Source organism: Patiria miniata, unplaced genomic scaffold (genome assembly GCF_015706575.1).
Source record: "Patiria miniata isolate m_02_andy unplaced genomic scaffold, ASM1570657v1 HiC_scaffold_7, whole genome shotgun sequence".
NCBI classification, from domain to species: domain Eukaryota; kingdom Metazoa; phylum Echinodermata; class Asteroidea; order Valvatida; family Asterinidae; genus Patiria; species Patiria miniata.
The window spans coordinates 44,384,093-44,394,952 of NW_024037074.1; the positions used below are offsets into that span (position 1 = coordinate 44,384,093).

General features: G+C 39.8%; 2 protein-coding genes across 3 annotated transcripts; one reads left to right on the forward strand and one right to left on the reverse strand.

Annotated features, from left to right (window-relative positions):
• Positions 1-5: 5 nt before the first annotated feature.
• Positions 6-4,175, forward strand: LOC119746213 (M protein, serotype 2.1-like). The gene is made up of 8 exons (XM_038223028.1): positions 6-161; positions 279-360; positions 732-998; positions 1,167-1,244; positions 1,497-1,575; positions 1,721-1,764; positions 2,024-2,112; positions 2,595-4,175. The coding sequence occupies exons 1-8, from the start codon at positions 115-117 to the stop codon at positions 3,520-3,522; spliced, it is 1,614 nt and encodes a 537-aa protein (XP_038078956.1). The 5' UTR covers positions 6-114; the 3' UTR covers positions 3,523-4,175.
• A 459-nt stretch (positions 4,176-4,634) lies between these two features.
• Positions 4,635-10,533, reverse strand: LOC119746214 (Bardet-Biedl syndrome 5 protein homolog). 2 transcript variants are annotated; one of them, XM_038223030.1, is made up of 12 exons: positions 10,520-10,533; positions 9,539-9,617; positions 9,041-9,167; positions 8,378-8,460; positions 8,095-8,160; positions 7,490-7,539; positions 7,234-7,361; positions 6,970-7,105; positions 6,562-6,657; positions 6,303-6,365; positions 5,858-6,079; positions 4,635-5,282 (listed from the first exon to the last, which is right to left on the reverse strand). In XM_038223030.1, the coding sequence occupies exons 3-12, from the start codon at positions 9,118-9,120 to the stop codon at positions 5,151-5,153; spliced, it is 1,056 nt and encodes a 351-aa protein (XP_038078958.1). In that variant the 5' UTR covers positions 9,121-9,167; positions 9,539-9,617; positions 10,520-10,533; the 3' UTR covers positions 4,635-5,150. The 2 variants fall into 2 exon arrangements, with proteins under 2 accessions (XP_038078958.1, XP_038078957.1); XM_038223029.1 differs by lacking the exon at positions 10,520-10,533 and having other exon boundaries at positions 9,041-9,186.
• Positions 10,534-10,860: the final 327 nt, after the last annotated feature.

Sequence of the window (10,860 nt, forward strand, 5' to 3'; positions counted from 1 at the left end):
GGTTAAACCACTTGACAACACTTGGCAATGGTGACGCCGAAGTGAAAGAAAATTGCGATCTACAAAAACCTGAAAATCTGTGGTTCTGGTTTTGATCTTATTGTTACCGATGATATGGCAAAGAATTCTGAAGCAGTAGCAAAACTTGTTCAACAGAAATTGTAAGTTTTTGACCCAATAAGTACCGTACCGTAAAATGACACTGTGATGCTTCATTTCAAAGTTCAACTTTGACTTAAGTTAAATCATTGGTTTTTTTTTTATTTACTTCAACCTAGAGAGGACTATTTCAACAGGCAGCGAGTTGAGAATGAATTTGACCCATCTGGGAAGGGAATTCACACAACTACACCAGCAGTGGTAAGGCCTAATTTTTAAATTAAATTAAAACAGTGATGATAATCTAGTACTGGCACTGCAGCCAGTAGATTCCCCCCCCCCCTCTACTTAACTTAGTGATAGACCTACACACTGGACACATTGTGGAGAAGTAGGCTGGAACCTTTAAAAATATAAATCATAAGTTTTGCTGGGTAGCAACTTACAAGTTTTTCCCCTGCCTTTTTAGATTGAAATGAACAGCTTGAACATAGTTTACTGTTATATTCAAATTAGCTGTTTTGAAATTGCTTCAATTGTACATCCCAACAAGGATATAGGCCTACCCTAAGTTTAATACCTATATCCCATCAGTTTACTATCCCCAAAAAACTAATTAATATACTTCTCAGGTGCAGTTAGAGCTGAGTTATCTGCAAGCAGCAGAGCAACAGTGGAAGGCAAACAAGAAAAAGAAGAAGAGTAAAAATGGTCAGCAAAAAACTACTGATGAGCAGGGAGATGGGTGGAGAAGTCAGTCGAGGGAGAACGAGTCTCCTGACGATGGAAACGAGGCCACACCCGAGGTGTCACCCAGAGTGACTAAAAACAGCAGGATAAAATCCAGGGTGAAAGGTTCTGAGATTGATCGCATCACAAAGAACGCTCAGACAACACTGGTCAGTATGTCTTTCCTACCAACTGGGCATTTTGTCTCCAGTTGTTTCGGTACTTCTTTTTCCTGTAAAACTAGGATTTTGCAATTTACTTTCATGGGTTACTATAGTGGACCCACACTTTATAATTCCTATATCAAGAAGTAGTTTTTGTTTTCTCTAATTATTTAGGATCAAGTTTCAGTGGACAAGATTCAGAGTGTTCATCGCTACCGGCCACATCTTATACTTAGTGAGCGTCTGGACATAGTAAGTTCATTACAAAATCAACCGTGTTTGTGGTTTGTCATCACTTTTTTTTCCTTCTCTGTCAGGCTGATTGTAGAGATTGTAGACCATTTGCATATGGCAGCCATCTTTGGGGGTGTTTGCTATCGCCTCACAGATGGCTGTGATTTAAAGAATACGTGTGCAGTATATTCCTGTGAAATGCTGGCTTTTACAATATCCAAGTACATATAGTGTGCAATATCCAATTTTTAGACTTTCATTTCCACATAGATTAAAGTAGCCCGTGTATCTCATCATGTGGACGCCATCTTGAACACGGAGCATGCCTTGGATTGTGCAGAGGAAAATGGTAAGAGATAGTCAAAAGAATGAACGCTCTTTTCTTGCAGAAAGAGATTTGTATTGTGCTTTTATTGTAGAGTTTATACAATAAGTTTAAGCTCAATGTTAGCTACTAAAGAGCTCTATTTGTTGTCTGGTAATTCGACTTACAGATGATCGTGAGGCAGCAAGAAAATATGTAGAAGAGAAAAATGATGTAAGTGTAAATTATGCGCCTTTCATACAATTTATTGTTTTAAGTTGTGTTCTAGAGCTTTTCCCAGTTTTCCACATGGAATCCTCTGATCCTGCGATAGCATGCACCGGAGTAGACAGGTAGATCATAATCACACAGGTTCAGCATTCATATTCTTGACAAGTACCCTTAACAGTTTCACTGAAACTTTATGTTACAAACACGAAACCATTTCAACATTCACACATCGCTGTCATTTCACCCGTCTACAATCTCACAGCCTGAAAGGAAGGAGAGAGACCAGAGAGATGAGCCAGAGAAGGCAGAAGACACTGGAAGCCAACGGAAGAGAACTCCGTTATGGCTCAGGTAATGGTCACCTCATCTCATAATCCACTGCAATAAGGTAGCTTGGTTTCATGACATTTCGGCTATGGCTTGAAATTACATACGTACATGTATCTATAGTAGTAGCTGCAGCCACTTCCCATGAGTCGTGTGTAAATGCAAGCCGTAGGCAAGTAATATGGACACGACGTTAGACTGCATGAGCATTCCTTGGCTATGACTGTCAAATACACACGTGGCTACACCTGCTGCTCACTCCACTTTAATTATGTTGCTGCCAGCCAGTCAAGACATAGAAATAATAGGCCGGACACCAATCGATACACTAAATAATTTATAATTAGCCCTCTGAGATTTTGTGGACTTGATAGAGGGCGCTGTTTGGTTTTGTGTTTTCTAAATACCAACGTTTACCACAATTTAAGAAAAAGCACCCTATGTGTCCACCATAAATTTACAAAAGTCTTATGCGTTTTGTATATTTTTTCTTGTTCATATTTTAGGGTAGAAATGGAAAAAGCGCAAAGAGAAGCCAAGTCAGACAGACCTCGGAATCAACAGACTAGAGAAGAAATAGAAGATGGATATTCATCAGATGAATGTCAGGAGATGGCAAGAGAAGGTGGGGAGGTAGAGGAACAGAAACAGGAGACCAGAGAAGTAACTGATGAAGAGAAAGATTTGTCAGCTGACCATCAAGAGATAATCAGAGAAGATGAAATGGATGAAACAAGTAGAGAAGGAAAATGCGAGGATAATGAAAAAATGAGGAAGGATGTTAAAGATGAGGGTAATAAAACAAATAAGAACCCATCTGATGGAAACAGTGAAATTAAGAATGCTTGCAGGGAGAGTGAGAACGAGGTAGATGAAGACAAAACAGTGGGACAAAGTGAAACAAACGAGTCTAAAAAGGAATTTGAAGGAGAGAAGAGGGTGGAATCAGACATTGAGAATAAGAACAAAGGTGTTGATGGAAAGGTGGAACAGGGCAAAGTAGAACCTTTGAATGATGCAACTCCAACTGAAAAGTCAGTTGAAAATGAACAAAGTGATCAAAGTGATCAAATGAGTCAGCAGGGGAATGAAAAGAAAAACCTTAATGTAAAACAAAAGCGGGGTAAGCGTAAGACAAAGCAGGACCTCCCAAATGGAGACCTGCAGAACGGCAGCATCGAGGATGACTGTAAGATAAAGGCTGGTGATGGAAATTTGGAGGTTCAAGAAGGGGAGGCGGCCAGCAGGAAGCCACAAGTAGATGGGATTGGGGAGCAGGGTGGCAAGGATAGGGGCGGTGAGGAGTCGGTTGGGCAGGATAGACGTGGGCAAACTAGTGAAGGACAGGATTACAGGACAGAAGTGTATGTGAGATCAGAAAGTGTAGTCTCTTTAACTGCTGCAGTTAATGAGGATGAACAAGGGAAAGGTTAAAAATGATGAAACAGGTTATGATCAGTAAAGGTTTCATACTATGCACAAAATTGGAATAAGCCCTCTCAAGTTGGGTTGTTAATTGTTTTGGTCTCTAAAATTCCTCATCTGCAAGAAATATTAAGGTTGTAAATACATGTACTGTACATATGTTGTAAATTGGGAGTAATTGCTTAAAGTCTTCAGCTTATAATTTGTGTCAGTTAAAGAGAGTGTCTCAAATGTTGAGATTTTGAAATATTCCATGATTTTGGAACACTTTGCTCTTTCATGAACGTATTGAGTATTTGTTCGTACGTCTTTCAGAGGTTTATTTTTATACATCTATATCAGGTAGTGAATAGTTATTGTATATTTTCCAATTTTTCTATTCAAATGTGTGAATAAGTTGTTAAAATAGAGACGTTCAAAATGTCGAATTTCGTTTAAAAGGTGTGGTTTCTAACAATATTTTTGTATTTTGTTTGATTGAAATGAAAGTTGCCACAATTATATAATTGCACCAGATCTATGCAAAAAAATATGAATTGCCTAGTAATACATTATTTTATGACAAATTATGTACATGTATTCAAGTTGATATGAAACATGATAAAGTATACCCTTCACAGAAGAATGTTTCATTTAAATGGTTGACATGTAATCTATGAATTATGAAATTAAATACTGTGAATAAAACACATGCCAATACTTTTCTCTGCAATTCATTTATTATACAAATTTACACTAAAGTTCACAACCACACAAGGAAACGCTTTCATGCAAGTGACATTAGGTAACGATATTAAGCTGAATGTGATAAGATGAAGTTATATTTATAAAAATTTAAGATTGAAATCTTTTTGCCAACTGTTGGTTGCATTGCTACAAACCGTGGTATTGAGATCACTTTTTCTCATAACTCTTATTTTTTTGTTAAATATGATCTTAACTACAAACCAATTCACTCCTGTGACTAGCGTCGTAGCCAGGCTTCTCCCCATATAGGGGGACGAGGGGGGGGGCCTGGATGTTACAGTGGGGGGCATCCAATTTATGTTAGACCCCTTAACCATGGTCACTTAGGACTAACAAATTTCCAGTGGGGGTGACGGGGGCCTCCCTTTTTGAGGGGGGGGGGGGGAAGCACTCCCCATGTCTCCCTTGACTACGCCGCTTCCTATGGCACAATATGCAAATGGCATCTAACTGTTCACTGTTCATCTACAAGGTTATTCACATAATTTCAAATATACACTCTTTTAGAACATGTGCACATAAAAACATATACATCTAGTCTTACCAATTAATGAAGTATTTCTGGTGATGACAAGAAACAAATTCAAACAAATGAGATCCTAGTAGATGTACATGTATTTGCAAAACTGAATTTATTACCTTGACACAAATAATGTGCCTTGATGATATCGCCTTCCTTGAAATCGGATTGGCCTACTTTTTTAAAGCGCACAAACATCAAATACAGTGCCTGTGTGCATGTAAATAAATTGACCCCATGCTGAGGTCATAAAGACAACACCACACTGGCTGTTTCTTGACTCTATAATATGAGTTAGAAACCGAGTGTTTGAGGCAGTGTTCACACCAGCATCAAAAACTCAATGCTTCTTGGGTCAAACTACATGTACTTATTTCTGTTCCACCACCTCCCATAAGTTGGACAGCGTGAATCCATCTTTGAGTTTCTCAATTGCCAGGCCGAGTTCCTCACAGTAGACTGGTGGCCTGTCTTTCTGCTTGTCTCCATCAGCAAAGTACGCCTGTGGACAAAAGAAAAAGCAAAACAGGAAGTAGGACTGCGTTAAAACTTCTGCAAGAAATGAACTCAAACCCAACCTGACAGCCATTCCATTAAATGGGGTTTGAAGAATTGTGTGGGAAATGGAAAGGTACAGTTGAGTCACTTCAATAAGGCCGAGTAAAAAATGGAAGTTGCTCATCCAGTCTTTTTAAAAACAAATAAAGGAGGCGGGCGCTTTTTTTTTCTTCTTTTTTCCTCCCCAAGATGGGGATTTTCCAATATGGTGGAGGGATTCTTAAAATTCCTTGACTATTTTGCTGATACAAAATTGCGTCCAAAGGAGCCATAAGCCTTTCTACATAGCTACAATTTTGTTGGAAACAAATAAAAAACAATATATTGATATTTGACAATACATTGTATATATGCAAAATATATTGCACAAGTATGAATAAAAAAGAAAAAAGGAGGTGGCCGGGAAAAAAGGAACTAAGGCATAATATCAACTCCTAACCAGAAATACAAAATGTATGTATAAGCCTGCTGATCAAGGGCAGGACAGTAGACAGTGATTATGATCATTAGTCTACTCACAGCAAACGCGTCTGACTGTTCATCCTCAGTGACGATATCCACATCATCTGTCTGGTTCTCAATAGTCGATTCCTCCAGTGACTGTGGACGATCCTCCGTTTCAAACTCTACACCGAAGATGGGACTTGAGCTGTAGACACGATGTAGGCTCTGAATCTCCTTGACAACCTCATGTAGCTTCTCTGTTGGGTCGATGCGGAAACCTAGGACATAGTTGCCACTCTGTCAGAAGAAGAAAAGCAAGATGATATGAGTATTCAATAATGGGGTTGGCTGCAATTTAACCAGACCATTTGGTTTCTCAGAGCTTCCTGGAGAAATAAAAAGCTCACAATTATTGTAATTGTGAAATATTGATGGGCTTTATGAGAAAGAATAAGCCTGGATTATGCTAAATAAAATACCTCTTAACTTGCATAATTTGAGGCATACGTAACGCACCTACCTGGACAGAAGATTCAAGAACGAGTGCCACACCAAACTTGGAATCTCGGATCTTGACACTTTTCTGTAATAAAAGGAAAATTGAGGGAGTGATTTCACTCAATTCTGTACATCAAAATCTTTCACACACTGTAAACAAGAACACACAAACTACCTGAGCGCAACTTGCACCAGCCTGGTGGCACCTCAGAAAATGGCTGTCGCTGGAATAGCATACTTGATTATTTTATGTAAAAATTACATCCTAAAGGTTGACTCACCATTTGCAGATATGGCACGCTGACGTTAAATGATTCATTCATGTTGGCATGCCAAACTAGTCGCACATTGGTGATATAGAAGGTGCCTAGGTTACCCTGAAAGAAAACACATACACTTCAAATTCAGCAAGATTTCAAAGAGTCATCTTAACCACCACGCACATAAAATGCTCAAGAAAGACTGGACTGATATCGTTTGTTGCACACTACTACAAATTCGACATTTTGTTTCTCCCCCAGATTCTTTAATTTTAGAAAAAAAATTCCATATGAATCTAAAATAGGAATGATTTTTTTTGTATTTCAATTTCAATACTTTAGAATTTAAGATCAGTAGGTGTTGTGCGTGGCACCCCCCTTACAAAAAAGAACAATTTTTAAGTCAACAGCTGTATCTCTGCAACATACCTGATCACTAGATAGATTCCAAACACCATTGACTTTATCATACACCTGCTCCAGCGGTAACAAACGCAGGTTCTTATTGTGAATAATGGCTCCTCTTAACTTGAGATCTCGATACAGCTTGGATGTCTCGTAGGCTCTATAGAAAAGAACAAATTAACATACTTTACAGTCAAATAGTTCTGACTCTTTCTGAAGTCAAAACTGATTTGACAATTTGGAAAATGTTTAACAAATAAGTCTGGTAGCTACCACACTAAACCTCACCTGTGCACTGATATGATAGTGGTGAACAGCCTAGGTGAGCCAGGTACCAGACTGGTGAAGATGAACTCAAACCGAGTGTTGTTACATCGAGTCAAGATGTACAAAGCTTCTGTCTGACCTCGCAGTTTCTGTCAGACAAAAAACACAAGTCAGTCTCATTGCAATCACAGAAACGTACATTTTATCTCCAATAATTTGGTAATTTCCAATTAAAGAAACAAAAAAACAAAAACACAGAAAGAATTACAAAACTTACCGAGTGAGCAGTTCTTACAGTGATGTTGATGATGCATGTATAACCGACCGCTATGAATAAAGATGAACAAATATAAAAACCTGTTAATTTGAAATGTGTTGGTTCGAATCCAACAGGAGCAGCCCTGATAGCGAGGTCATTTTCAGTTCCTTATGTGTCTTGTTTATTGTACAAGAGGGAACATTATGGGTCTTTGAACTTAATTCCCAGCTCAAAGGATCACAATAGGAGAAATTAAGCGTGACTTTGCCTTCTTCCACTTTTATCAATACTTTTACTTTGTGGAGTGTTGTGGCCTCGTGGTTAAGGGCATTGGATTCGTGGTCTGCAGGTAAATCTACAGGTTGAGGGTTTGAGTCCAGCCTGGGGTTATGGTGCGTGTGCCCTTGGGCAAGGCACTTTGTCACGCATTGCTTCTCTCCACCCAGGAGTAAATGGGTACCTGCGAAGGTACGGGCCATGTGCGCTGATATTGAGCTGCTGAAGAAGTGGTCTCGTGGCCTGATGAACAGGGGTAATAATTGTAAAGCGCTTCGACACCTTTGGTATAAGGCGCTACATGTATATAAGCACCACATTATCAATACTACCTACATTGTACTTACACAAGTTAACCCTTGGTAATGTGTGGGAATGCCAGATGAGCCTCAGGTTAGTTACAATCAAACGACCTGGAACGAAAGCATTCAAATATTAAGAATAACAAACAAAAACCTACATTTCAGTGATTTAGTGAGACAAGTCCGGAAAATAAAGTCGGAGAAAATATAAAAATATATTACAAATATAAGGTTTGGGGTTGGGGGTGCTTGGAGGCAGGGTGACTGTAGTCTTGTTTCCAAGTGCCTGCAAATGTTCATTTAGTGCACCAGGGTTATCTGTATATACCTCTGTCTCCATTATTTCCTTTGGTGTCTTCGACTGAGTCTAACAGGTCAATCCGCTTCTCCCCAGATCGCATATTCATCTGCCTGTGAATTACAACAATTAAAGATCATCATACTTGAAATTTAATTTGAAAAGACATTATCTATAATGATAATCATTTGTAATTTTCTTTTCCTTTAGAACATGGTACACTGCGGCAATTGATATGTGGCACTGGACTGTTTTGCAGCAAGTAGTCCTATTTTATAACTGTAAAGAGCTTTAACCTTCTAAAAGGATGTGAACGATGAACTGTTGTCGACAAAAAAGTTACCGTCGAAAAAAAAAGCTGATCCTGACAATAAAACCTGCAACTTTATAATAAATCACATCACAGTCGTGTGTGTATGTGCGTAGTTTTTTGTTTTCGAATATTCAAACCAACAAAATGCTATTGAAATGTTCAGTTGATGATCAAATATTGGAGGATTCCTGACACCCCTACTGAAATTGCATAGCAGCCATCTATGATGAGGTACGGTATTTGCTCCATGTGGATATATGCATGGGTAGATCTCTTGCGCATTCAGTTGTCATTCAATATAATCTAAAACCTTCCAAGGTGCCCGATTGATGGAAAGAATCTATTGAGAGTCCCAATTATTTTTTACTAATACTACTTACGATGTGCTGATGTCAAACCTGACGTCTCTATCTTCCCAGAGAGCATCATAGATTTGTGGAGGATTACTCAATGATGACATGGTCACAAGCTTCCAGATATCAGTATGTAGCTCAACTTCAAGGACAGCTTAAAGTTAAATAACATGCTTTAGTTAAGGAAACAACAAGGGCAGAAATGTTTTGTTCAATTTTAAATGTCTGAATGGAAATGTCTAGCTGTCAACTATCACATTCATTAGGTCTGCTTCCTTTTTTGAGGCTGCATCATTTTTTGCCCGCTGCAACATACCGTGTTTAGGCCAACGGCGTGCATGTGCCAGGCGTTACGGCCGGCCGGCCGGCCGGACGGCCGGCCGGCATGGCCGGCCGGGAGCACGGTCACAGCCGCGCCCGTTGGATCCTGCAGTCGGCATGATCGGTTTTAGGCTGGCTTTGACTATCGATACATGTAAATTAACAAGGAGTCAAATGAAAGGCAATGATCATTGTTCAACCTACCAACGTTTGAACTTGATGAATGAATCTTACGATGACAGTCGGCGACGTACAGTGACGATCGCTGGCAGCGCGGTAATATTGTCACGCCCCAACTATCGCATCGGTCCCAACTATAGTTGGGACTGTCCCAACTATAGTGCGGCAGTTGGGTCGGCCCAACTATAGTTAGGACTGGAATTGCACCGGATGCTTCATGCTTGATAGATCTTGTTGGATTAAATGTTCCGCGGCCGCGCGCTGGCACCGTGTACGGTCGTGCATGCATGCCGCAAGGCTGGCCGGTCACGTGGTACTGCCTAGTTGGACGAGTTGTCCAGCTGCTGGGTTTTATTATCCAGCAACATTTTGCAAAATTCAAAGATTGCCATGGTCGGCCAACTATAGATGGGCCCCACCCATAGCTAATGTCAAAGGTCCTAAGTCGGACATGTAAGCAGGAATGTTTTATAATCGTACATCAATGTAAACTATAGTTGGGACTGCCAAATAAAAATATTGCGGTGGCCCAACTACAGATGGTCCCCACCCATAGATCATTTCATTGGTCCCCAGTAAAGTCAGATGTGTATTAGAGTTGTAGGGAATGTTTTATAATCGTACTACAATGTACACTATAGTTGGGACCGCAAAATAAAAAGATTGGGGTGGCCCAACTATAGATTCGCCCCATCAATAGCTAATTTCAGTTGTCCCCAGTAAAGTCAGACGTGTATCAGAGCTGTAGGGAACGTTTTATGGTTGTACATCAATGTAAACTATAGTTGGGACACCGCAAAATAAAAAGATCGGAGTGGCCCAACTATAGATGGGCCAGCCCAACAATGGAACTTACAGTTGGGACCGTCCCAACTATAGTTGGGACAGGCCCAACTATAGTTGGGCCAGCCCAACTGTGGAACTACAGTTGGGACAGGCCCAACTATAGTTGGGACAGGCCCAACTATAGTTGGGACCGATGCGATAGTTGGGGCGTGACAATATGAAAGTTGTGTACTTCGTTTCCTAGAGAATGTATATCGCCATCTTTGTTTATGCGGCGCGCCCTCTATTGAACGAAAATTAAAGGAGAGTATGTTCAGCGCGCATTTTTTTCCGTCGACAGAACTTTTAGTTGACAAAAATGTACGGGTAAAACTGCTCTTGAAGCAAACGAACTTCAAATTCAGTAAAACGGGTATTTCGTCATTTGCAAGAAGAATGTGTTGCTTTTGTTCCATGAAAATTTACTTTCATTCGGTGGTGTGTTTAAAACGTTTCAGTCATATTATTTTTTATCGTTTGACGTTTTCTCATGAAATCTCATAATGTTACACATCATGACC

What these genes read in the sequence shown, in the direction of transcription:
- LOC119746214 (XM_038223030.1), bottom strand. Translation starts at nt 9,120, where the DNA reads ATGTCATCATTGAGTAATCCTCCACAAATCTATGATGCTCTCTGGGAA. An exon ending in GCGTGCCATATCTGCAAATG is followed by an intron (nt 6,366 to 6,561) that starts GTGAGTCAACCT and finishes CTTTTATTACAG; the next exon opens with AAAAGTGTCAAGATCCGAGA. An exon ending in AACAGTCAGACGCGTTTGCT is followed by an intron (nt 5,283 to 5,857) that starts GTGAGTAGACTA and finishes TTTTGTCCACAG; the next exon opens with GCGTACTTTGCTGATGGAGA.
- LOC119746213 (XM_038223028.1), top strand. Translation starts at nt 115, where the DNA reads ATGGCAAAGAATTCTGAAGCAGTAGCAAAACTTGTTCAACAGAAATT. An exon ending in AAACTTGTTCAACAGAAATT is followed by an intron (nt 162 to 278) that starts GTAAGTTTTTGA and finishes ACTTCAACCTAG; the next exon opens with AGAGGACTATTTCAACAGGC. An exon ending in ATGTAGAAGAGAAAAATGAT is followed by an intron (nt 1,765 to 2,023) that starts GTAAGTGTAAAT and finishes ACAATCTCACAG; the next exon opens with CCTGAAAGGAAGGAGAGAGA.